At 40.1% G+C, this 24,500-nt stretch overlaps 1 protein-coding gene across 4 annotated transcripts in view; it reads left to right on the plus strand.

Moving 5' to 3' along the window:
- MANBA (mannosidase beta) overlaps positions 1-24,006 on the plus strand; it is a 124,240-nt gene extending 100,234 nt beyond the window's left edge. For all 4 annotated transcript variants that reach the window (XM_044224390.1, XM_044224392.1, XM_044224389.1 and 1 more), the window contains 5 exons: positions 350-514; positions 13,600-13,744; positions 18,841-18,983; positions 19,815-20,072; positions 22,617-24,006. In XM_044224390.1, coding sequence (XP_044080325.1) covers positions 350-514; positions 13,600-13,744; positions 18,841-18,983; positions 19,815-20,072; positions 22,617-22,841 — 936 coding nt within the window. In that variant the 3' untranslated portion in view covers positions 22,842-24,006. The remainder of the gene's footprint in view (positions 1-349; positions 515-13,599; positions 13,745-18,840; positions 18,984-19,814; positions 20,073-22,616) is intronic.
- The last annotated feature ends 494 nt before the right edge of the window (positions 24,007-24,500 follow it).

The raw sequence follows: 24,500 nt of genomic DNA on the forward strand, positions 1-24,500 counted from the left end.
TCCCCCTCTCTCTGCCTGCTTCCCTGCCTACTTGTGATATCTGTCTGTCAAATAAATAAATAAAATCTTAAAAAAGAAAAAGAAAAAGAAATGCCAAAGTGAAACTTCCTGGGTTTGAGTAAGGGAAGGTATAGGTGCCATATTCTGGTTTTGTGATTCAACTTTGCACAGGGCTACTCTTCCACCAGTAATAAGTACAAAACATCTACCATCTGTGAAATTAGAGTCGCAGAGCAAACCTTGAGCTCTTTTCTCTGTGCAGAGTACTTTTTGAGTTTGTCAGAAGTGTGTGGAAAAGTATTTTCGCTCCTAACTTCCCAATGTGTACCTCTTCTTCTTTCCTTGAAAGGTTTCATCTAAAGAGGACTGGTCTTACAACAGCAAATTTTCTCTTCACCGACAACATCATGCAGATGGTAACAGTGAAATGCTGCGTCAGGTCGAATTTCACTTCACACTCCCGGAAAGCCCAGATCCATTACAGGCATTCAAGGATACCATATACCTTACTCAGGTAAGGCATTTGCATCCTGGAGTTCAGCAGGTTCCTGCAGTTAACACAAGGGATCCTATAGACTCTGTAAGCCTTACGTGATGAAAAAGCATTTTATTTCCCTGATTGAGGAGCATATCTTCTTCAAAATAGATAAATGATAACATGTAGTACTTGAAATAGTTAATTTTTGGCATTTGCCTCTCTTAGAACAAACAGTTCACAGTGTTCTACAACAAATTGTGTATTAACATGTTCCCTAGCTCACGATCACCGTAGAGTGTCAGTGATTAAGACAATAGCTTTCCCCAAGGATAAAATGGAGCCGTGGAACACAGTAGAGTCCAGAAACGACTTACAGATGATATAGTTACTTGGTTGATGGCCATTTGCCACTGTAATCCCCATGAGAAAGGTTAGTTTTTCCAGTAGATGGTACAGTATCAAGTGGGTATCTTTATAGGAAAACAAGTGAACTTTGACTCCACATACAAAAATTGCATACAAAAATTAATTGGATCAGGGATCAAGGAATCAACTATGAAAGGTAACAATTTTATAACCTTGGCAAAGATTTCTTAAACAGGGCATAAGAAGAACTAACTATGAAAGAAAAGAATGATAAATTGGGACTTCATTAAATTATAGACTTTTATAAATTAAGACACCATTAAGAGAGAGCAGTGACAAGCCACAGATTGGGCAGTAGTATGTGCAAAACATGTATCTGATAAAAGATTTGTATTCGAAATAAAGAACTTCTATGAAGTAATAAGAAAAGGATATAACCTTTTAAAAAATGGACAAAAACCTTGAACAGGCTACTTCATCAAAGAAGATACCCAGTGTTCGGTAAATATGTGAAAATGTGTTCAGTTTCATTCTCAATCAAGGAAATGCAAATTAAAATCATGCTAGAGTATACACTACAAGGTATACAATGTCTTTTTAGCACAATGGCTAAAATTAAATAGATTGACAATGCCAACTGTTGGTGACGATATGCGACAGCTGGAACTTGTAGACATTGTTAGTAGGAATAGAAATTTGTTTAACCACTTTGGAAAATTTTATGGCACTTTGTATCCAAGCTAAACATTTGCTTCCTCTTTGAATCAGCATTTCTACTCCAAGCTATGTACCCAAGAAAAATGAGTGCATATGTCTGCCAACAGACATCTAAAATAATGTTCATACCAGCTTTATTCATAATAGCCCCAAACTGAAAACAGCCTAGATGTTCTTTAACAGAGGAATTTATAAACTATGGTGTACTTACGTCATGGAATATTCCATAGCAATACAAAAGAATGAACTGCTGTTATCAGCATCAACTTGGATGAATCTCACAAACATTGTGTTGAGCAAAAGAAACATTGAAGTTTTAGTTATAGACAAAATGAATCAGCATGTTGGAGATCAAATTAGTGATCACCACTCTTGTGGAGGGGATAGTGAATTATGGTTAGACATGGGTATTAGGAGACTCTCCAGAGTGCCAAAAAAAGCCTTATGTCTTGATCTGGGTGCTGGTACATGGTGTATACACATGATAAAATTCACTGAGGTGTACACTTAAAATCTCTCCATGTTACCTTATCACCTTATTGGATTTTTAAAAATATTATTTATTCATCTGAGAGAGAGAGATGGGAGGGCACAAGCAAGGGGAGACAGAGGGAGATGGAGAAGCAGGCTCCCCGCTGATCTGAGAGCCTGGCATGGGGCTGGATGCCAGGACCCTGGAATCACAACCTAGCCGAAGGCAGATGCTTAATGACTGAGCCACCCAGGTGCCCCTGGTTTATTTTTAAAACAGCTCTATTGAGATATAATTGACACGCCATAAGATTCACTCATTTTAAGTATACAATTAAGTGATTCTTAGAATATTTATTGAATAATGCAACCGTGACTATAACCCAATTTTAGAACATTTCTCACATCCCCAGAAGGTCTCTTGTGTCCATTTGCAGTTACTTTCCTTTCTCACCTTCCGCTGCAGGTAAACACTAATCTGCTTTCTGTCTGTGTAGATTTTACTTTTCTCAATATTTCATGTAACTGCAATGTGTGATGTTTTGCATCTGGCTTCTTTCACCTAGCATAATGTTTTTGAAGTGTTTCCATGTTGTAGCAAATACATGTACTTATTCCTCTTTTTTGCTGAATAGTATCCGGTTGTAATGGATGTACCATATTTCACATATCATTCATCTGTTGGTGTACATTTGGATTATTACCAGTTTTTGACTATTATGAATCATACCACCATGAATATTAGCATACAGATCTTTGTGTACATATCTTCATTTCCTTTGAGTTGAAATATATATGTGGAATTGCTGAATTATATGGTAAATTTAAATTTATGTTTAAAGTAAGAAACTATTGAGCTGAATTTTAGGTAGTATTTTCTTCTTAATGTTTCCATTTACTCTCTCTGTTTGCCACTTCTATCTCATGAACCTGTGAACTACTTGCATGCGTAAGAATATTAAAGCCACTGCTTATTTATCTGATTGTTTTTGCCATGATTGTTTCAAGTTCAGAGAGAGAAGGCAGGAGCCTAATCCCAGTCATATGAGTTGATCTGAAATAGACTCAAAGTTTTTGTTAAACATGATCACATTTTAATTTTTGCATCTTAGCACCTAAAAATATGCCAATTTTAATCTAAACTCATGCCTACTCACATCAGTTTTCTCCTATATAAAAACAAAAATCTGGATGGAAGCTGAAGCAGAAAACTGGAAGCCAAAAGAATACTCTTTTTTAGAAGGTGATAAACTAATAAAGAGGATTTTAATGTTTTAACCATAAGGTTATCAGTTAGGGAAGCTTTGCCAGTGTGATGTATAATTTATGAACCTACCTCACAGAAAGCAAATTGAAAGATAAAATTGATATCTGTCCCTTTTAAAGTGTTGAAGTTCATCTTATTAGCTTTTCATAGCCAATATTCTATCAAAATGCCTCAATTTTGATATATGAACTAGGACGATCCTCATTCCTGTGTGTATGTATGTGCACACACATGGGAACCTTTTCAGCTTTTGTTTTTCATGCTGGCTGCCCTCTTCCCAGCTGCTCATTTTATTATTGTTACTTTATTCTATTTCCTCAAAACAAAGCACTCACAAAAATAATTGTTCTTTCTGAACTCATTAGCATTAGTGGTATGTAGTTAGGAGCTGATGGTACAAGTGGAATTATTTGTTGCTGGTTTTGTTGGTGATGGCTTTCATCTGATAGTTTAGCACTGGTGTCTTATCAGGCATTGGCTTGGAATTGGATTGTGTTAGTTCTACCCTAGAACTTCAGTTGTACTAGATGGGATCTGAGATGAAAAAAAATCAGAATTAGGATTTTTGTTTGTTTTTAGTGTTGTATTTTCTTGACGGAAATACAGACAGGAAATGTTAAAAGTAAAATGTTCTTCTCCTCCTTACTACGTTGATTTTAAACAGTCATCTTTGACATGTGCATTAGAAATAAAACTTCCTTGGTCCATTTTTTCTGTTCCTGCCTCCAGCCTCTCTCCTTTTTCTTATTGTCTGTCATACTATTCTGAAGAACAGAGTACCTGCTTGTGTACCACTTCTAAAGATGTTCTGTAAAGCAAGTTTTTGCAACTTTCAAAAATATCTTGGCTGAGAAGGTGGTGCAGTAAATTTCTTCACATTTAGATCTTTTCCTGTCTTTTCCTTATCTTATAACAGCAAAAGTATCCCTCTCGGTTTTTACTTCCTTAATTCTTCTAATAATTCCAAAATAATCTTGCCTCACCGTTCATTCTCCTGCGTTATCCTGTTATATTGTATTCCAAATAGCCTACTTACCCAGGCACACTCTCTTAAGCTGGGTTGCACAGGCTCACTGATTAGTTTAAGGACTGTCTATACTAACACATTTAATTTTGATCAATTTAATCTGCCAGTATGGTCTCTTCACTAGCCACCTAAAGAGGAAGCTGGGCTATTTTTATTAACCCCTTAGCTTATAGCTCCCTCTAGTGCCTCCATTTATTCCTCACATATGTATTAAGCATGTATTGAAGGCTAGTACAGATACTTGGGGATGTCCTTAAGAGATAATATTCTTTAGGGGTCCATTTTATCTTCCTATTGCATGTAACTTGATCACAACAACAACAATGACAACAACAAACAGACTATGTTGTAGGCCCAGGTGTTGATGATACTCGCTACCTTGGAATGGTTATTTGTTTGGTAAGCAGCACCGAGATTTGATAGAAGATAAAGTCTCTGCTGAGCTCTTAAGATGGATGGGGTGAGTAAAGGAGGGGAATGATTAATAGAGTACATTACACACTAATGTATTATATTTATATGCAACATGTAATTTAGCTGTCAAGCAGACAGTCAGCATTCTTTGGGTGTCTACCAAATGGCTGGCCCTGGGCCACGAGATGCATTGTATATCTTCGCACATAATTCTGACAACATCTCCAGACATCTGTGTTTCTGTTTTAATTTTATGTTTGAGTAAACGGGCTCAGAAAGGTTAAGTATTCTTTCCAAGTTCTCAGGCAATGATTGGAGCAAGTTTCTGCCTTTTAAACTATAGTATTTTATCCTTTCACAGTTGAGATAAGGGAAATTCTATAACTACTGAGGTTGAATTTTTATCAATTTGCAGCACTTAAGTAAAGCAGACATCAGAAATTTGGCACATTAAAAGAGGCCTCTTTGGAACAATAGAGAAAATCAACAAAACCAAGAAGTTAGTTCTTTGAAATGAGCAACAAAATTGAAAAACTGTAGCTAGACTGGCCAAGAAAAAAAAAAGAGAGAAGATTCCAATTACTAAATCAAGAATGAAAGAAGGAACACTACTGTTGACCTTAAATAAATAAAAAGGGTGAGTAAATATGTGAGAAAACATGTGAATAATTGTATGACAATAAGTCATTTAACCTAGATGAAATGGCAAATTCATAGAAAGACACAAACAATGAAAACTGACTCAAGAAGAAATAGAAAATCTAAGTAGATCTATCACAACTAAAGAGATTGAGTTAGTAATCAAAGAATTGTCCTCTGCAAAGATGGCTTCAGTAGTGAATTCTAAAAAATATTTAAAGAAGAATTAACACCATCTTTCACAAATTCTTCCCAAAATACAGAAGAGGGGAAAATACTTCATAACTCATTCTTTGAAGCCATTTTTATTCTGATACTATGAGCAGACAAAGACACATTAAAAAAAGCAAACCAGAGACTAATATCTTCTATGAATATAGACAAAAAGAAATCTTCAACAAAATACTAATAATTCAAACCCAGCAGCATATAAAAAGGTTTATAAATTATAATCAAGTGGGATTTAACCAGAATGTAAGATTGGTTCAACATACCAAAGTCAGTCAGTATAATACACCATATTAATAGACTAAAAGAGAAATAATTACATTATCTTTTCAATAGATGAAGAAAAAGCATTAGAAAAAATACAGTACCCTTTTGTGATTAAAAAAAAAAAAAATTCGACAAGCTAGGACAAGAAGGGACTTCCTCAACCTGGTTAAGAGCACCTGTGAAGAACCTATAGCCAATATCATACTGTGAATAGGGAAAAACAGAAAGTTTTCTCCCAAGATCAAGAAAAAAACAAGGGTACCTGCTCTTGCCACTTCTATTCAACATTGCATTGGAGATTCTAGTCAAAACATTTAGGCCAGGAAATCATAAAAGGCATGAAATTGGAAAGGAAGGTGTAACACTTTCTCTTTGCAGATGACATGATTTTATATATAGGAAAGCTTCAAAAATCCACCTAAAAAACTGTGAGAGGGTGCCTGGGTCGCTCAGTGGGTTGAGGCCTCTGCCTTCTGCTCAGGTCATGATCCCGGGGTCCTGGGATAGAGCCTCGCATCGGGCTCTCTGCCAAGCAGGGAGCCTGCTTCCTCCTCTCTCTCTCTGCCTGCCTCTCTATTTGTGCTATCTGGCAAATAAATAAAATCTTTTAAAAAAAGTGAGAGCTAATAAGTTAATTCAGCAACTTTATAGGATGTAAGATCAATATACAAATGTCAGCTGTTTTCTAAGCATGAACCATTCTAAAATGAAACTAAATAATAAACATTTATAATAGTATCAAAAAGAATAAAATATTTTAGAATATAGAGATATATATATAGAGAGAGATGCAGGACTTGCACTGTGAAAATTATAAAACATTATTGAGGGAAATTAAAGAAATGGAAAGACATGGATTGGAAGACTTAATATTATTAAGATGTCAGGACTCCCCAAAGTGATCTACAGATTCAACATAATCCCTATCAAAATTCCTGTTACCATTTTCAGAGAAATGAGAAAAATGATTCTAAAATTCATATGGAAATGCAAGGCACCCAGAATAGTCAGAATATCTGGAAAAAAACAAATTTGGAAGTGTTACACATCCTACTTTCAAAACTTAACTACAAACCTACAGTAATCAAGATAGTGTGTTATTGACCTAAGGCCAGACGTATAGATTGACTGAACAGAATTGGGAGTCCAGAAATAAACACATAAGTCTATGGTCAACTGATTTTCTACAAGGGAGCCAAGACAACAAAATGGAAAAAAATAGTGCTTTGAACAAATGGTATTGGAACAATGGATATCCACATGTAAAAAAAAAGAATTTGGACCCCTACCTTGTACCATATATAAGAATTAACTTAAAATGAACCAAAGATCTAACTGTTAGTACTAAAGTCATAAAACTCTTAGAAGAAAAAGTAGATGTAAATCTTTGTGAATTTTGATTTGACAACAGTTCCTTAGATTTGACACTTAAAATACAAGCAACCAATGAAAAAATAGACAAATTGAACTTCATCAAAATTAGAAACTGTGTGTCAGAGGCCAATATGTCACAAAAGTGAAGGATAATCCACAGAATGGGAGAAAACTTTTGAGTCATATATGTAAGAAGGATCTAACATCCATAATATATTTAAAAATTCTTAGAATTCAATAATGAAAAGGATACCCCAATTAAAAAACAGGCAAAAGATTTGAGTAATCATTTCTCCAAAGAAAATGACCAATAAGTACCACGAAAATATCCTTAACATCATTAATCACTAGGGAAATACAGATCAAAACCCACAAAGAGATACTCCCTACACCTTTCTTAAAAAATTAAACATAGAGGGCGCCTGGGTGGCTCAGTGGGTTAAGCTGCAGCCTTCGGCTCAGGTCATGATCTCAGTGTCCTGGGATCGAGTCCCGCATCGGGCTCTCTGCTCAGCAGGGAGCCTGCTTCCCTCTCTCTCTCTCTCTGCCTGCCTCTCCATCTACTTGTGATTTCTCTCTGTCAAATAAATAAATAAAATCTTTAAAAAAAAAAAATTAAACATAGAGTTACCATAGAACCCTGAAATTCAGGCGCCTGGGTGGCTCAGTGGGTTAAGCCTTGCCCTTCTGCTTGGGTCATGGTCTCAGGGTCCTGGGATCGAGCCCCGCATTGGGCTTTCTGCTCACGGGTAGCATGCTTCCCCCTCCCTCTCTGCCTGCCTCTCTGCCTACTTAGGATCTCTCTCTCTTTGTCAAATAAATAAATAAAATCTTAAAAAAAAAAAAAAAGAACCGTGAAATTCTACTTTAAGGTATATTTGAGAATATTGAAAACATGTTCATACAAAAACTTGTGTACAAATGTTCATAGCATTTTTCATAGCCAACAAGCTAAAGCAATCCAAATGTTTACCAACTCAGGAATGGAGAAACAAAATGTGGCATACCTATATAATGAAATATTATTCAGCAATAGAAAGGAATGGAATATGAATATATAATACAACATGAATGAACCTCAAAAACATTATTCTGAGTAAAGGAAACCAGTGACAAAGGGCATATATTATCTCGTTCCACTTAACATGAAATGTCCAGAATAGGCAAATCCAAAAAGACAAAGTAGATGCGTGGTTTCTGGATACAGAGGAGAGGGGAGAATGAGGAGTTGCTGTTAACTAGTACAGTATGGTGTTTCCTTTTGGAGTGGTAACATTCTGGAATTAGGTAGGGGTAAGAGTACACAACCTGTGATTATACTAAAAGCCAATGAATTGGGTATTACAAGGGTGAATTGTATGGTATGATTTTTATCAGTTTGAAACATGGCTTTATTAGGAGATTCTTAGTGTCAGAATAATTTTAAGTAAATAAATAATATAAATTATTCTGTCAGCAGGGCTTAGTCACATGGCTATGCCTAGTTCCAAGGGTCAGGGGTGTGATTCTGGAGAATGTAGCCCACCTATAGCTCTGTGACTCTGGAGGACAGGGATAGTAGGTTTTTATAAACAGCCAGCAATCTCCATCACAGTGGCAAAACTGGAATTGGAACCTAGGTCTTGGTATCCTGGTCTAATTTCTTTTTACCCTACCATCTGTTTCTCCAAGGAGACTGATTTCATAAGTGTAATCAAGCAAGCTGCTGAAAATAGACTTTTTTGAAACTAAAATAAGATTTGTCTGCTAACAGTGGGACTTAGTAGCCTAGGAAATGACTAAGCATTTATTCTTCTTATATGTAAAGATTGTCCTCTTTAGGGAAGGATGCATGAGTGTATAAATATAGGTACAATTTTTAAGGGGAAAGAGGCAGTTGCAGAGGTTTTCCAGGGATATGGGGTTCTACAACATCCCTTTAAGGAGGATAGTGGGCAGTGACCTTTTGCATTTCTATGAACAAAGGCATCATTCATTAGCCCTAACTGGCACCTACTGGTTTGGGTAAACCCAGATCCATGATATTGGCATGGCAGTATCTGTCTGTAGGAGTATGCTGCACTGTGCTGGAGCCCGGAGTGTTCAAAGAGCCTTGATTATCCTCCTTCCCACTAAGTTCAGCTATGACAAGTTCCTAGTTAGGGGTTGCCTCATGTCCTTTTCCTTTCATTGCTAGCAAGGTGTAGGAATCCTGTATGCATGTAAAAAAAAAAGTTTAAAAATTCTAAAAGATTATTAATACTTACCTATTAAACCAGAAAAGATAAATTACAGTGAGATTGTTAGAACAGATATACAGAAATAAAGATATCTTGCAAGTAGTTCTGAAAATTGAAATAGAGACTTAAAACTCAAATGTTTGTGTGGGCTAGGAAGGTAATTTAAGTGGATAGGAGTATGATTATTGGGAATTGTGACAAAACCGAACTATAGGCCCTGACTTAAGACATTAAGCAACATTCAAACAATAAAGAGACAAAAAACCCACCTAAAAACAAAAACAAAAAGCAAGAAGCCAAAAAACTGCCTACCTCTGGGGGCCAGTTAAAATCTGTATGGGGCAAAGTTCAGCCTGGAGGTCACCAGTTTATAGCAGCTTCTTGATTCGAACCTAATACAGCATTATGCAGCAAGGAGTTTAATGTTTGTCATCTATTATTACCAAAAGAAGCAACATAAGAACATACAATGTTTTTAGCTCTTGCACTGAAAGAAAAAACTGGAAACCATTCAAATGCCTAATAATTGGAGAATGATGAATCACACTGTGGTAATAACTGTGTAACCATTTAAAGCACAGAGATGCTAGCAAGTGCCAGGGCATGAAAATGTACATGTGTCAAAACTAAGAACAGAACACTAAATGTATATGCTACAATATGTGTTCACAAAGATTGGAAAAGAATTTGGAGCAATATAAATAATTTGATGTTCGTGAGATTTTTTTTTTTTTTCCTGAAAAGAAGCTTAAATGAAGAAAAAGAAAATGCAGTCACCTCTACTAAGGCCATCAGTAAAATATATACTTGTCTTCTGGATTAGATCCAGCTAAGCAGAAGCATGACTATTTCATAGAGTATGGCTTTGTCCTTTTTCATTTCTGCCTGAAAGAGATAACTTAATTTCCTACTCTGATACACATTGGTATTTTGTTCCCACCTCAGAACAGAGGTTATTTTTTTCCGATTCACCCTACTTTATAAACGTGGATCCAAGGATAGTGATCCTGTTCCCAGACTTTATGAATGACACCCGTCCTTCCACACCACTTATGAGTTGACAGTGACCCAAGTCTCTGGGGGTAATAGCAGAATGTTGCAGGTTCTTTGGCTTCTTTGGTATATCTAGATTTCAGGGATACTAAAGGTACGGGGAGTTCCAGGATTGTGGGCTGGCACCTACGGTGGATTGTCCATGGTGGTTGCCATTGGATGCTTGTGCTCAGGTTGTCAGGGCTGGACCCACCGTTTCTGGAATGTTTGGTGACTAGAATTCCTCTCCTCCTGTGATTACTCACCAGTCCGATGGGGACTTCTCAGCTTCTTCTCTCATGCTCACTCCACACACAGTCTATAAAGCAATGGTTGTTTTTCAGGAATCTCTGGATGAGAACTGAGATTTCTTCTTGTTCAGGGTCGTGGATATGTGTGCTATGGAGGCAGAGACTATCGTTGGCTTGATTTTGTGCCCATATGCCCAATTTAGCTTGGTTTGTGGGGGCGTTATATGAAGGCTCAGGATGATATAAATGAGTTCAGAGATCAGATCTTTTAAACAACTGTAAAGGTTACTTTCCATGCTGATATAAGGTAAAGATCTCTGTGGGCATGGATGATGGTGTCCTAGAATCTGTTCCTACTGAGATTTCCACTTTGGGCCTGCTTCATCTTCACTGAATTTTCTAGAAGTTGCTCCACAACACTGATTTTGTACCATAACTCAACACACGTGAATGCTTACTAAGGGACTTAATTTCTCTGTGCCTACCTATCTAGGCCTAGAAGTAAGTAAATCTCTCTCTCTTTCTCTCTCTCTCTTCTAGTTTGGACAAGATTGGTATTTTTACAAGGAACTTGGCTAGAGATTTCTGAGTATAATTGCAGATTGGCTTGACTAACACATCAGATTTCATAGGTCTGTTTTTCTGTTTCATTCCCTCTGACTTAGTGTCGGACTAATATATGCCGAGTGTATCCTATGGTCATTTTCAGTTGGCACCATTGCCACTCTGTCTGTGAGATTCTTACTTTCTTTAGAGTGTATTCGCTGTTCTCATTGCTGTGGTCCCAGTGGTCTGGTTCTTGAATGAGGACATTTCTTTATCTGCTCACAGCTGGTATCATCTCTTGCTGGGGTGGTTTTGATAGCTTTCTGAAGGGTCGCCCTAATCCCACTGTAAACCCCCACCCCCACCGCACCTCTGTTTCTCCATTTGGTCAGCAGCATCTTCTTCGGGAAAGTGAATCTGGTCATTTCACCCCTTGAGCTTACGGTTGCCTCTAGGACACACATCAGAACCTTCCCAGATCTGATCCCTGCATCTTACTGGCCTCCCTTCCACTGCTCCTGGCTCTCTGTGCCTTTCACTTCTTCACTTGAATTTTTTCTGCTCAACACACATGTCCTGTCTGGCTGCCAGGTTCTACCCTCTCTCATTTTCTCTTTCCTCTTCTCTGAGGCCAATCGTCATTCCTCAGCTAGGCCTGCTTTCCCTATGATCCACACTCCTAACATTGCTCACCTCTCCTTCTTAGCACTTATTACTGTTTAGAGTTTACATTCATTTGCGTGACTCTCTGATGAAGTTCTGTCTTCTACACAAGCCAGTAAGCTCCATGAGGGTGCGCTTGTATCTTTTCTGCTGGGAGAGGGGTGCACCATACCAGCATGTAACACATATTATAGGTACTTATTAGATCTTTATTGAATGACCATGATTTCTTCTTGCTTCACCCTTCTGGAATTCTATGGCACCACCTCATATAAGTAGGTCATATCTTCACTTACGACTTTCTCACTAGCCAGCCTAACTCTGTTTATTTACCTGAGCTCTTCCAGCTTTTAGGAAGTATCTGGACTTAGTCTCCTAGAAACCTTATCTGCATCCTTCTTTTCCTTCCTCTGAAAATCCAGGCCTCACTCTAGCGAGGAATCCTTGCAGCTCTGACCATCTCTGCAAGGTCTCCTTGGTGACTTCTCCAAACCAGCCTAAGAACCTCTCACTCGTGAGCCTCCCCTACTACAACTGTAAGGCATGGGATAACAGGGGCGCCTGGGTGGTGGTATAGTCGGTGGGGCCTCCCACTCTTGGTTTCAGCTCTGGTCCTGATCTAAAGTTAGCGGGATTGAGCCCTGCGTCGGGCTCTGCATTCAGTTCAGAGTCTGCTTGGGACGGACTCTCCCCTCTGGCTCGCATTCTCCAAATAAAAAAGTAAACTCTTTTAAAAAGCATGTGATAACAGCAGCAATGAAAGGGTGATATTTAATGATGTTGCCAATAATTAAGAGTCCTGTATGAAGTTCTTCAGTGCCTCTTCAGTGGGAACTAAATTCATGGGTCTCATTGCTACAATTTACCATCTGTTCTGCTGTAATGAAGGAGTTATATTCATAAAAAATTTTATGATTATCAGGGTGCCTGGGTGGCTCAGTTGGTTAAGTGTCTACCTTCGGCTCAGGTCATGATCCCGGGGTCCTGGGACCAAGCCCTGCATCGGGCTCCCTGCTCAGTGGGGTGTCTGCTTCCCCCTCTCCCACTACCCCTGCTGGGGTTCCCTCTCTCACTATCTCTCTCTCTGACAAATAAACAAAAATCTTAAAAAAAAAAATTACGATTATCAAAAGTCATGATATAAGGACAAAGTTGCTTGAGTAGAAAAAAGGGGCTAGGGACTAGACAGTATCAGACTTAAAATAATGTTATTTTTCCTGTGGAACTTTTTTCTAATAAAACTTTTTTCATTAGTAGCTAAGAATATATTTGTAAAACCCATCACTGTAAAAAATAAAATTAGTGTTTGACTACATCTACCATTTATTCTGGAATAATAGTCTGTTTTCCATCATTGCCTATACTGTCATTAACAAGGAACCTTTCATACCATCCTGTTTCCTTGATTACCCATAAACAGAACACTAAGACTCCCAAACAAATCAGTATTATAGACAACCCTTCTGTCATGCTGAGGGGCTAGTTCCAGATCCAGTATGATAATGGTAGACATAATGTTAATCAGAGTCCCTAATTTATCCAACCTGCTTTAAAAAACAGCTCAAACCTGCCATTTTCTCAGACCTGGACACTTAAGCCTAACAATAACTTGTGTGCTTCGGTGTTTTCCCCTGAATCAGGTGACGCAGGCCCAGTGTGTCAAAATAGAGACTGAATTCTACCGCCGCAGTCGCAGCGAGATAGTGGATGGGCAAGGCTACACCATGGGTGCCCTTTACTGGCAGCTGAATGACATCTGGCAGGCTCCTTCCTGGGCTTCTCTGGGTAAGTGTTGCAGCATTCTTTGTGTCCCTGAGAGAAAGTGACTCCAGGGCAGAGAGGCGGCTGAGAAAGCACGGGGCCCGAGGATCAGACTAAACTGAGTAGACTCTGGCACCCAAGTGGAGAGGTTCCTCCCATAGCTGGTGAACTGCGGCCACCCGCCCACCTTCCTGGTCTCTCCAGGAGCCTTGGAGGCTGCCTTGTTGGAGTTGTGGGCTGTGCAGAGTCACAAAAGCCGGCTAATGTAGGGTGTAGATGCATGAAGATCTCAGCCATGTGTCTTATAATTATTGCTTGTAATTTTGAATTTAATTAGGAGGAATTTCCAGGCAAAAGAAGCATTTACTTAAGCCTCTCTTCCTCTGTTTAGAGGAAGAATTCAGCCAAGTGGAATGCTGGCCCAGTCAAGTGTTAAAATGTCCTTTTTCCGGATTCCCTTTTAGGTTCATAAGGCCATCTTTATTTTTGCCCTGTTTATCTCTCGGGCAAAACATGTGGAGTCAGAAATTTACGTGGGAAGGGTTATCAGTTCCATCAGTTGGCAACAGAGAGATGACTGGCATGGTACCGGCAGTTTGAATTATTCTATTTTGATATATATATATTTTTAATTTTATTTATTTATTTGACAGAGAGAGATCATAAGTAGGCAGAGAGGCAGGAGAGAGAGAGAGAGAGGAGGAAGCAGGCTCCCTGCTGAGTAGAGAGCCCAATGCGGGACTCGATCCCAGGACCCTGAGATCATGACCTGGGCCGAAGGCAGCGGCTTAACCCACTGAGCCACCCAGGCGCCCCTATTTTGATATATTTTTTTTTTTTTCCCCCAATTTATTTATTTTCAGAAAAACAGTATTCATTATTTTTTCACCACACCCAGTGCTCCATGCAAGCTGTGCCCTCTATAATACCCACCACCTGGTACCCCAACCTCCCACACCCCCCGCCACTTCAGACCCCTCAGACTGTTTTTCAGAGTCCATAGTCTCTCATGGTTCACCTCCCCTTCCAATTTACCCAAATTCCCTACTACTCTCTAACGCCCCTTGTCCTCCATGCTATTGGTTATGCTCCACAAATGAGTGAAACCATATGATAATTGACTCTCTCTGCTTGACTGATTTCACTCAGAATAATCTCTTCCAGTCCCGTCCATGTTGCTACAAAAGTTGGATATTCGTCCTTTCTGATGGAGGCATAATACTCCATAGTGTATATGGACCACATCTTCCTTATCCATTCATCCGTTGAAGGGCATCTTGGTTCTTTCCATAGTTTGGCGACTGTGGCCATTGCTGCTATAAACATTGGGGTACAATGGCCCTTCTTTTCACGACATCTGTATCTTTGGGGTAAATACCCAGGAGTGCAATTGCAGGGTCATAGGGAAGCTCTATTTTTAATTTCTTGAGGAATCTCCACACTGTTCTCCAAAGAGGCTGCACCAACTTGCATTCCCACGAACAGTGTAAGAGGGTTCCCCTTTCTCCACATCCTCTCCAACACATGTTGTTTCCTGTTTTGTTAATTTTGGCCATTCTAACTGGTGTAAGGTGATATCTCAATGTGGTTTTAATTTGAATCTCCCTGAGGGCTAATGATGATGAGCATTTTTTCATGTGTCTGATAGCCATTTGTATTTCTTGATTGGAGAAGTGTCTGTTCATATCTTCTGCCCATTTTTTGATGTGTTTGTCTGTTTCGTGTGGGTTGAGTTTGAGGAGTTCATTATAGATCCTGGATATCTATATATTTTTAAAAATTAAGGAGTAATGGTGAATCTTTGGTGTTCACTAGTGGTGGTTTGAAGCAAAATACAGTTAGTAATGTACACAAGAATTTGGGGGCAAAAGTGAGGCAAGGTCACACAGTAAAAAAGCCCCTTTGCTGGGTCAGGCTCTTAAACCAGCTGAGAACACAGATCCAAAGGAGTCCATTACCCACGTGCTTTGATCAGTGTGCTGAATCACCTCTTGTGGTAAGTTGGAGTGTCGATCAAGTTTCTCCGACCAAACTGTTTATCAACACCAACCAGATAAAAGAGTATTGAATGAGAATCAGCTCTGGACTGGGGAGAGTAGCCTTTCTGGGATGTTTAAAACTGGACAAAGAGATACTGTTTAGAGATGCTTGGACTCTGAACCTGCCTTCTTGTATGTGGATGAGGTTGTGGACTCCTGAAGCAGAGTTTGATTCAAGAACTGGGAGAGCCTAGTCTTTGTTGATCTCGCCTTAAATGACTGTACTGCAGATTATTTTAATAAGTTCTTTAGAAAGAGTGAGCAGGGCGCCTGGGTGGCTCGGTGGGTAAGCATCTGCCTTTGGCTCAGGTCATGATCCCAGGGTCCTGGGATGGAGCCCAGCCTCGGGCTCCCTGCTCAGCGGGAAGCCTGCTTCTCCGTCCCCTACTGCCCCTGCTTGTGTTTCCTCTCTTGCTGTCTCTCTCTGTCAAATAAATAAAATCTTTAAAAAGAGAGAGAGAAAAGGCGAGTAAAGCCAGAAACAGAAGTTGTGATGGCAGAGCAAGAATTTGTTTTCTAAAGTCTAGCAGGACAGTGCTTCCATGGAGAGGTTCACCATCTTCTTGGACCTGTTACAGAAAATAGGTGCCGGGGGGAAGGAGTGACATGATATGCTATGTCTGCTCCTGCTCTGGGCAGCCTCCTGGCCTCTGTTTAACTCTACTTCGTTGGTTTAATGAATCTGGTGCATCTAGTGTGTGCCAGTGAGGGTAGGGGAATGAATGTGTCTCCTCTTATCACCTGAAAAGGGGATTCTTTAATATACAGGTGGGGATGGGGGAATGTGATCCTTTAAAGGGATCATAGCTGCTTGGAATCTCTAGATTCTTATATATTTCCTTTTAAAAAAACTAGTCTCATTTTTAGTTACAATTTTGCAAATACAGAAATCCTCCTGGGCATTTTATTTTGCTTGGGTCATAAATTTGGACAGGTTGAGAGCTAATAGAAAAGCCAGAAATCACAGAACATCTTCAGCTGACTGCAGGATGTTAAATTGGTAGCCATACTTTGTCCCTGATGAGTAACTAGTATCTGGCCCAGTGAGACCTTGTGCTTCAATTGCTGTTCTCCTGTGTTCTGCGTGTGGCCATGAAGTTAGAACCATGCATGTGAAGTCTCTTCTGTAATGGATATCACACGCGAGCATCTCTAAGTTACCTCGGGTCTGAGCCGTCTTCCGTTTATGAGAAAACTTTCCAAATACAGTTAATGTTTGAACAACATGAGGTTGAACTGTGCATGTCCAAGAAGATACAGATTTTTACAGTACTGTAAATGTATTTCTTCTTCCTTCTGATGTCCTTAATAACATTTTCTTTTCTCTAGCTTGCTTTATGGTGAGAATACAGTATATAATACATATAACTTACAAAATACGTGTTAATTGACCACTTACGTTATCAATAAGGCTTGGTCAACAGTAAGCTATTAGTAGTTAAGTTCTGGGGGAGTCAAAAATGTATATGCGGATTTTTAAAAACATACTTTTAAATTTTTATTTTATTATTATTTTTTATATATGCAGATTTTTGATTGCGCAGGGTTTGGTGCCCCTAAACCCACGTTGTTCAAGGTCAGTGTTGTAAGTGTGAGTTCATTCTACAGGTCTAATATGGAAGGCCTCTCCACCCCTCCCCGCTTGTTGTTTTTTAAGGGGAAATATTAAGAGTTGCAGTTGAAGTGCTGAGAGTTGAAATTTTGGAAAACCCGAATAAGTTGGTTCTATCTGAACTTCAAACCACATTTCCCATCTCAACAGCTTACACTGAATTCTGGACACGATACTCCCCACCCCCCACCCCTTCCTCCCACTCTCCCTCCCCACCATCTCTCTGGAACTTGTTCAGTGATGCAGTGCTTTGTGGGAAAGAACTTTTTTGAAATAGAGGCATGGTGACATATTTTTTAGTTTGGGGGTTTAGCATCCTAGACTTGCCAACAGGGCACAGAATTCATAGGTTCTCAACAGCTTCTAATTGTATCTGAGCAACTGTCATTAATTATCATCTGTTTGGATGTTCTCCTCTGAGTCTGCACTTGCCAGCGGCATTTATGATAATGGTTGTTTTATTTCACTCAGAGTCTTTTGTGCTTATGGGAAAAGGAAGACTTTGGGTTCTAAATAACTCTTTCTGTCATTTTTAAATTTTTCTTTCCCAAGTGTTTTGTTTATGGTTTTTTTTTTAGGTGTACCATACAGTGATTCGACATTTCTATACGTTACAAAATACTCACCATGATAAGTGTAGTCACCATCTGTCACCATACAAAGTTATTACAGTGTTATTGACTATGTTTCCTACAACTCTTATTTTTAAAAAAATTTTTTAAATTTATTTATTTGAGAGAGAGAGTGCATGCGAATGGGAGGGGGAGAGGCAAAGAGAAAAAGAAGGGGAGAGTCTCCAGCAGATTCTGCACTGAGCTGCTGAGCATGGACACACAGAGCTCAATCTCATGACCCTGAGGCTGAAATCAAGACTTGGTTGCTTAACCAACTAAGCCACCCAGGCAGCCTTCTATAACGCTTATAAATAAATATTTATGGTATCTTATACACTTGTAATATTTTCTTATAGCTACTAATATATGGACCACTGGGTGTGGTACATAAACAATGTGTCTTGGAACACTGAAAAAATTAAATTTAATTTAAAAAACCCAGTTACTAATATATGTGATATTTTTAGGGCCATGTACCGATTTCCCTCTTCATACATATGTAGTGAAAAGGAATATTGGCACATCGAGCTCCCAGAAGCGGAATTACGTATGAGAAAGTGCTGCCTAAGAGTCCTGTCGGGCTCAGAGTCCTGACTGTGGCAAGTTTGCTTTACTACTTGAGCTTCCCTTCCCTCATTGTAAAGGATATGTGAATGCTCACCTCACCGAGATGTGAGGGTGCCTCCAGGAAAAGGCTTGAATGTCCCGAGGCCTCAATGAAATGTGGGTTCGTAACCCTGTTGAGTCTCTCTGCTATGCTCTGTCCCTGGAATCATGACAAGTCAGACAGCTGGACTGTGGGCGAGATGACCCTGCCTGCTTGACCCTGCCATCTCTTAACTCGCCTGTTTCTAGAGTATGGAGGAAAGTGGAAGATGCTTCATTACTTTGCTCGGCATTTCTTCGCTCCACTGTTGCCCGTGGGTTTTGAGGATCAAGACGTATTTTTCATCTATGGCGTGTCAGACCTTCACTCTGACTGTAAGGCGAAGCTCACTGTAAGTTGTTTCGAGTTATTTTTTCTAAGCCAGAGGGAGAGATTTTGCTCATAATTCTTTAGTTATTGGTTATTTTTCTTCTGGGAAAAAGAAAAGAGAAATTGATTTGTATCAAAATGTTTCTAGTGCCTGTTGCAGGAAAGGGGCTGTCCTTGGACTCAGAATACCTGTACCTTCAGGGTATCCCATGACCTTGGTGCCTTGGTGATTCAGTTTCCTCATCTGCGAATATCATATTTTCCCTCATCAGGCAATTCTGAAGGATTTCGATGGGCAGATGAAAGCAAATTATAAACTGTTAAGTGCCACTATAAGATAAAGTCATATAATCACAAGAAGTTGGAAATAGCCTAAACTTGACAGAAAGGAATCCTTAAAAATGGCTTATTAATGTGAAAATCTGTAAAAGAATTCCGAACGTATATGGAAAAACACTCCTGTATTTAAAACAATGTCGGGCAAAAATAGAGGGTAGAGACTCAGAGTCTCAGCTGGCTGCAGTCTGGAGGACACTGCAGAGAGGTCACGGCTATGGACTCCTGACAGCGCACCGGGTCCTGTGTCTTCCACAGATTACTTAATTTAAATCTCACGTCAGCCGGTGAAGTTGATGCTGTTCTTACTCTCATTTTCCATGTGAAAAAGCAGTCTTTGGGAAGTTGAGGAACTTGCTCTGTTATGAGCTCTAGGACTGAGTGGGGCTGGGGTTAAACGCAGGATTCATAGGCTCTTAACTAGTTCTGCTATTCTGACTTTCATCTATTATTCTCTTAAAAACAAAACAAAACCAAACCAAGAATGTTTGTTTTTGCCCTGTCTTGTTTCTCCCAGGTGAAAGTCCACACGTGGAGTTCCCTGGAGCCGGTGTGCTCCTCTGAGACTGACCATTTTGTCCTGAAAGCAGGGCAGGCCGTTCTCCTCTATAAGGAGCCGGTGCCCGTATTGTTGGAGAATTGTGGGAATTGTACCCGGCAAAGCTGTGTGGTTTCCTTTTACCTTTCAACTGACAGCCAACTTGGGAGCCCAACCAACTATCACTTCCTGTCTTCACTGAGTGAGAGCGTGGGGCTGCGCAAGGCGTACATCACTGTAAGTACCAGCGGCCTGGGGTCCCCGTTGCCTTGCTGACCTTTCCTGCTCCTGAGTGAAGCGCATGGCCTCCTGCATTCTGCAGAATTTCCCCTTGATACTAAGATTACCTGAGACTTGGGGAATGTTCGTCTCTTCCCACTAGAAGCAAAGACCAAAAGACTTTTTTTTTTTCTAATTCAGTGTTTGTCCGAGCTTAGGGTTCCTGCCACTTCCACTAGCCCTTGGCCCCTCTGAAGTGGGCTTGAGCACAACAGGAAAAGGCTGCATGAGTCATCGCCGCTAACTGCTCCTGCACCATGTCCCAGGCTCTGTCCCCAGGCTTTCCTTCTTCATCCCTGAAGTATCATGTGCCACCCTGACAAGCCAGCAAACCTGAGTAGAGGGGGGACCAGGAATCCCCAGCAGAATCACTCTGACTTGGAGGGCTTAAGGACAATCGTTTAATTTAGGATAGTTAAGAAAATTTTAAGTTTAAGGATTTAAATTTAAGGAAATTTAAAAAAAATTAAAATTTTAAATTAAATATTAAACTAAAAATTTAAATTTAAGGAAAGTCCTTAAAACTAAGGGAATTTAAAAAAATATCCCTCTACTCTGATTTATTGCTTCCAAGTAGCTTAATCATCAAATCTGTAATTGCCAAGAAAAAAATGGAATAACCAGCATGTGTTGTTATAAAATTTGTGCAGCTGGAGAATGTGGAATCTGTCTAGTTGGTTGAAAATCTCTCCTACCCTTTCCCCTACACATGGTGATTGGATGTATTCTCTAAGAAGTTTTATTCTCTATGTTTAATGAAAGTTACATTTGTTTTAGACCTATAAGTCATTGAGAATGCTTCAGTGACAGGGTTTTGTGTGTGTGTGTGTGTGTGTGTGTGTGTGTGTGTGTGTCTGCTTAGAAATAATAATATGAAAACTCAGTCCTTGAAGTGAAAACATATCTTTCTAATTAATAGTGAAATACTCACATAATGAAATATAAGTCATCTGTAACAGCTGATGTGGAACAGCTGTGAAGGGAATACCATACAATCACACAGCTTTTTTCCAGAAAAATAACAACAATAAAACCAAAAAACTCTGTAGCAGTTCAGTTTGCAGGCTCTAGACTTAGGATTTTGAAGTCTTTTTCTCTTTCCTAAACCAGGCCTTCATACCTTAGGATGAGTGGGTGTGGGAGAGAAGTGGGACTTGTTCCCTTGTCCTGCCTCATTTGGATTTCAGTGCGACTTGCCCTTCCAGAGGGATCTAATAATAGTAATAATAGTTAACATTTTCTGCAGGCTTACCATAGGTCAGACACTCAGGTGTTCTCTCCCCAGCAGAATTCGGGGAAGTTGTTTACCACACCTCCCTGAAGCCAGGCGACAAGCCTGACCCTGGGCTCTGCAGTCCTGTACAGAGATGAGACTTCCGATGGGAAGCAGGCAGTAAGAGGAAGCAGGCCCCAGTGCCCCTTCTGGCTTTGGCCGGGGAGCCGCAGTAGCCGAGGCCTCCCTGGAGGACTTGCAGGGGGACTGGGGCCTGCCATGGGAATTGCATGCCTGTGACTGCCGTAGGGTCTTCACTGAACCCCTGGGCGGCATGGTTTGGGAATTTAACATCTAGCATCAGATCTGAATCCAAAGAGATACCTGATACACCTTATGAAGTGTCTGTGCTGTTTCCTCCAAAGTACATTTTTTTGTTTATAACTCAGAACCCCGCATGATGTGTAAGTCCAAAATTACATACAGTAAAAATTGCACCTTGGAATTCTCTATGCCACACATCACGTCCAACGTTACACCTACGGTGTGGCATGTCTGCGTGTTGAGGGGTCACCTTTTGTGTCAGGCGAGGCTTTAAATACCAGATCACTCTCAGCAGCGTGCTAGCTCGCACTGACAGAACCTCACAAACCCCAACCCTCTGGGGCACCGCCCAACCTAGCCTCTCCTCAGTGTGCACTAACTGGCTAGTGAACGACCGGGCTTAAATTGCATTTGCTTTTGCTGATATTGTGCGGGATTTGCACATGTTAAAAGTGCTAATAACGTGACTTTCTGGTATTATGCAGCAAAAGAGAGGAGGCTCTAATGGTAGAGCTTTTGTAAATGCCTGGCAGGCAGCTGTCTAGACAGATTGCTGGATCTTTCTAGAACAAGCTTCCTGGTGGTGCTAACTCCACCATACATCCTGAGAAAGTCATTGAAACTTCCTGGCCCTTATGCCAAAATGTTCCTCTCTTGGTCCCCTGAGAAAAGCTGTGAGAGATAATAAAGCTTTGAGCTTCTTGTGAAATATCCTCCTTAATCATTAGAGACTGACATATTTTACACTTAGCTGGAGATTACCATTTGGTAATTTTCCACAGCCTCAAATAAATGTCCTCTGTTTTTTGGTATTAGACAGTGCGCAGAGTATGAGACTTTGACAGCGGAGCCAAAGCTGTAAGAGACACGCTCCTTGTTGGCCCACATACACATTCTGATAGGCATTGTGGGTAGAATAAATAGGTCTCCCCTCATCGTTCACTTAATTTATCTTTTTCTTTCAGGCCATCATCTCTCAGCAAGGTGACACATTCGCTTTTGATCTGGAGACCTCCGCTGTTGCTCCTTTTGTTTGGTTAGATGTAGGAAGCATCCCCGGGAGATTCAGTGACAACGGTTTCCTCATGACTGAAGAGACACGGACTGTGTTATTTTACCCTTGGAAACCCACCAGCAAGAGCGAACTGGAGCAGTCTCTTCGTGTGACTTCCCTGATGGATATTTACTGAGGGGTTGCAGGTGGTATTTTTAGCAGACCCTGGAATAAAGCCTTTCTAAGGCACCGTCTGGAGCTGAAGACACCCAGAGACAAGTTGAAGAAGCTGGGAAGTGTGTCTGCCTGCCTCCACCTGTCTGATTCATGACTCTGAAGAGTTTGTCCAGTGTGTTATGTCAGGGAAGGTTGTTTACTCAGGTGATATCCTCCAACAAGGCCGTGGTTCGGCGTTCTTCAGCCTGTGCCAGGCCTGTGATTTTAGCCCTCCCCCCACAGCTCTGGCACCATGTGACCCAGTTATAACCCAACCACTCTTCCTACCTAGAAAAGGAAGTCCACTCATAAAGTCCTGTCAGGGAATCACAGGAACATGATGACTGCAGTATCTGTGGAGCCAAATTGGAAGGCTGTGAGGTTCGTGTAAGCCTCTCAGAGTTAGCCTTGAAAAATAGTGAATAATCAAAATGAAGCTGCTTTGTTATTATTCCCTGAGGAAATGAAGGTTCGGCTGGTACAAAAGAGATTTCTGGATAGTAGCCATATTGGTTGTCGGAAAGTTTGGGGAATTGATTGTTGCCGTTTGATTACTTTTTTGGATAAGATTCTCTTTTCATTTGTGGGTTTTGTTACAAAGTATCATTTTGACTGGGGCACCTGGCTGGCTTAGTCTGTTAAGCATCTGACTGTTGATTTCAGCTCAGGTCATGGTCTTAGGGTCGTGGGACTGAGCCCTAAGTCAGGCTCTCCACTGGGTGTATAGCCTGCTTAGGTTCTCTCTCTCCCTCTCCCTCTGCCCTTCCCCACATCTCTCTCTCTCTCTCAAAAAAAAAATTTTTTTTTTGACAGTAACAGCTTTTTTCAAAGTCTATTTAGAGTGATCCTCCTTTGAAAAATAAGCTCACATTGAAATGGACATCTCTGTGGTCACTCTGAAGATTCTTGAGTGTCCTAACATAAGTTGTTACCCATAATTATGTGTGGGTTGTAGATGTGGCAAAATCCAATGTACTTCCCAATTCGAAAGTCGTGAATTAGATTTATATTTGTTGACTCTGGCAGCAAAATGTATTTCTTTCAGCTTGGGTTTAAATCCGTTTTACTGGACGACTAGGTGGTTCAGTCAGTTAGGTGTCTGCCTTTAGCTCAGGTCATGATCCCAGGGTCCTAGGATCAAGTCCTGCATTGGTCTTGCTCAGCGGGAAGCCTGCTTCTCCCTCTGCCTCCCCATTTGTGCTCTCTCTCTCTCTAACAAATAAACAAAAAGATCTTTTTAAAAAGTAAGTCATTTTTATTAATATTGATTAATTGTAAGTTGCTATAAAATTATTTTATTATATATGATCATGTTTATAAATTATATTCATAATGAAGCCATTGGGGCAAAATGTTAATGGGTGGAGGTGTGCAAGAATTCTTTTCTACTGCTTTTGCAACCTTTCTATAAGTATAAAATGATCAAAAAATAAAAGTTATATAGATTGCATTAACAATGTGATGTTTCATCTGTGGCTTGTTTAATCATTCCAGAAACATTCATTTGTGTCCATTTCTGTGCTGGGCATTGATTTCCCTTTAGCTCTGGCCAACTTTTTATTCTACTTGATAAACTGGGAGAGTTTAAGAAACCTAGGTTAAGGTACTTGAGTGGTTTTCCCTGGGAAGAATCATGTAA

The sequence above is a fragment of the Neovison vison genome, chromosome 11, assembly GCF_020171115.1.
Source record: "Neovison vison isolate M4711 chromosome 11, ASM_NN_V1, whole genome shotgun sequence".
NCBI classification, from domain to species: domain Eukaryota; kingdom Metazoa; phylum Chordata; class Mammalia; order Carnivora; family Mustelidae; genus Neogale; species Neogale vison.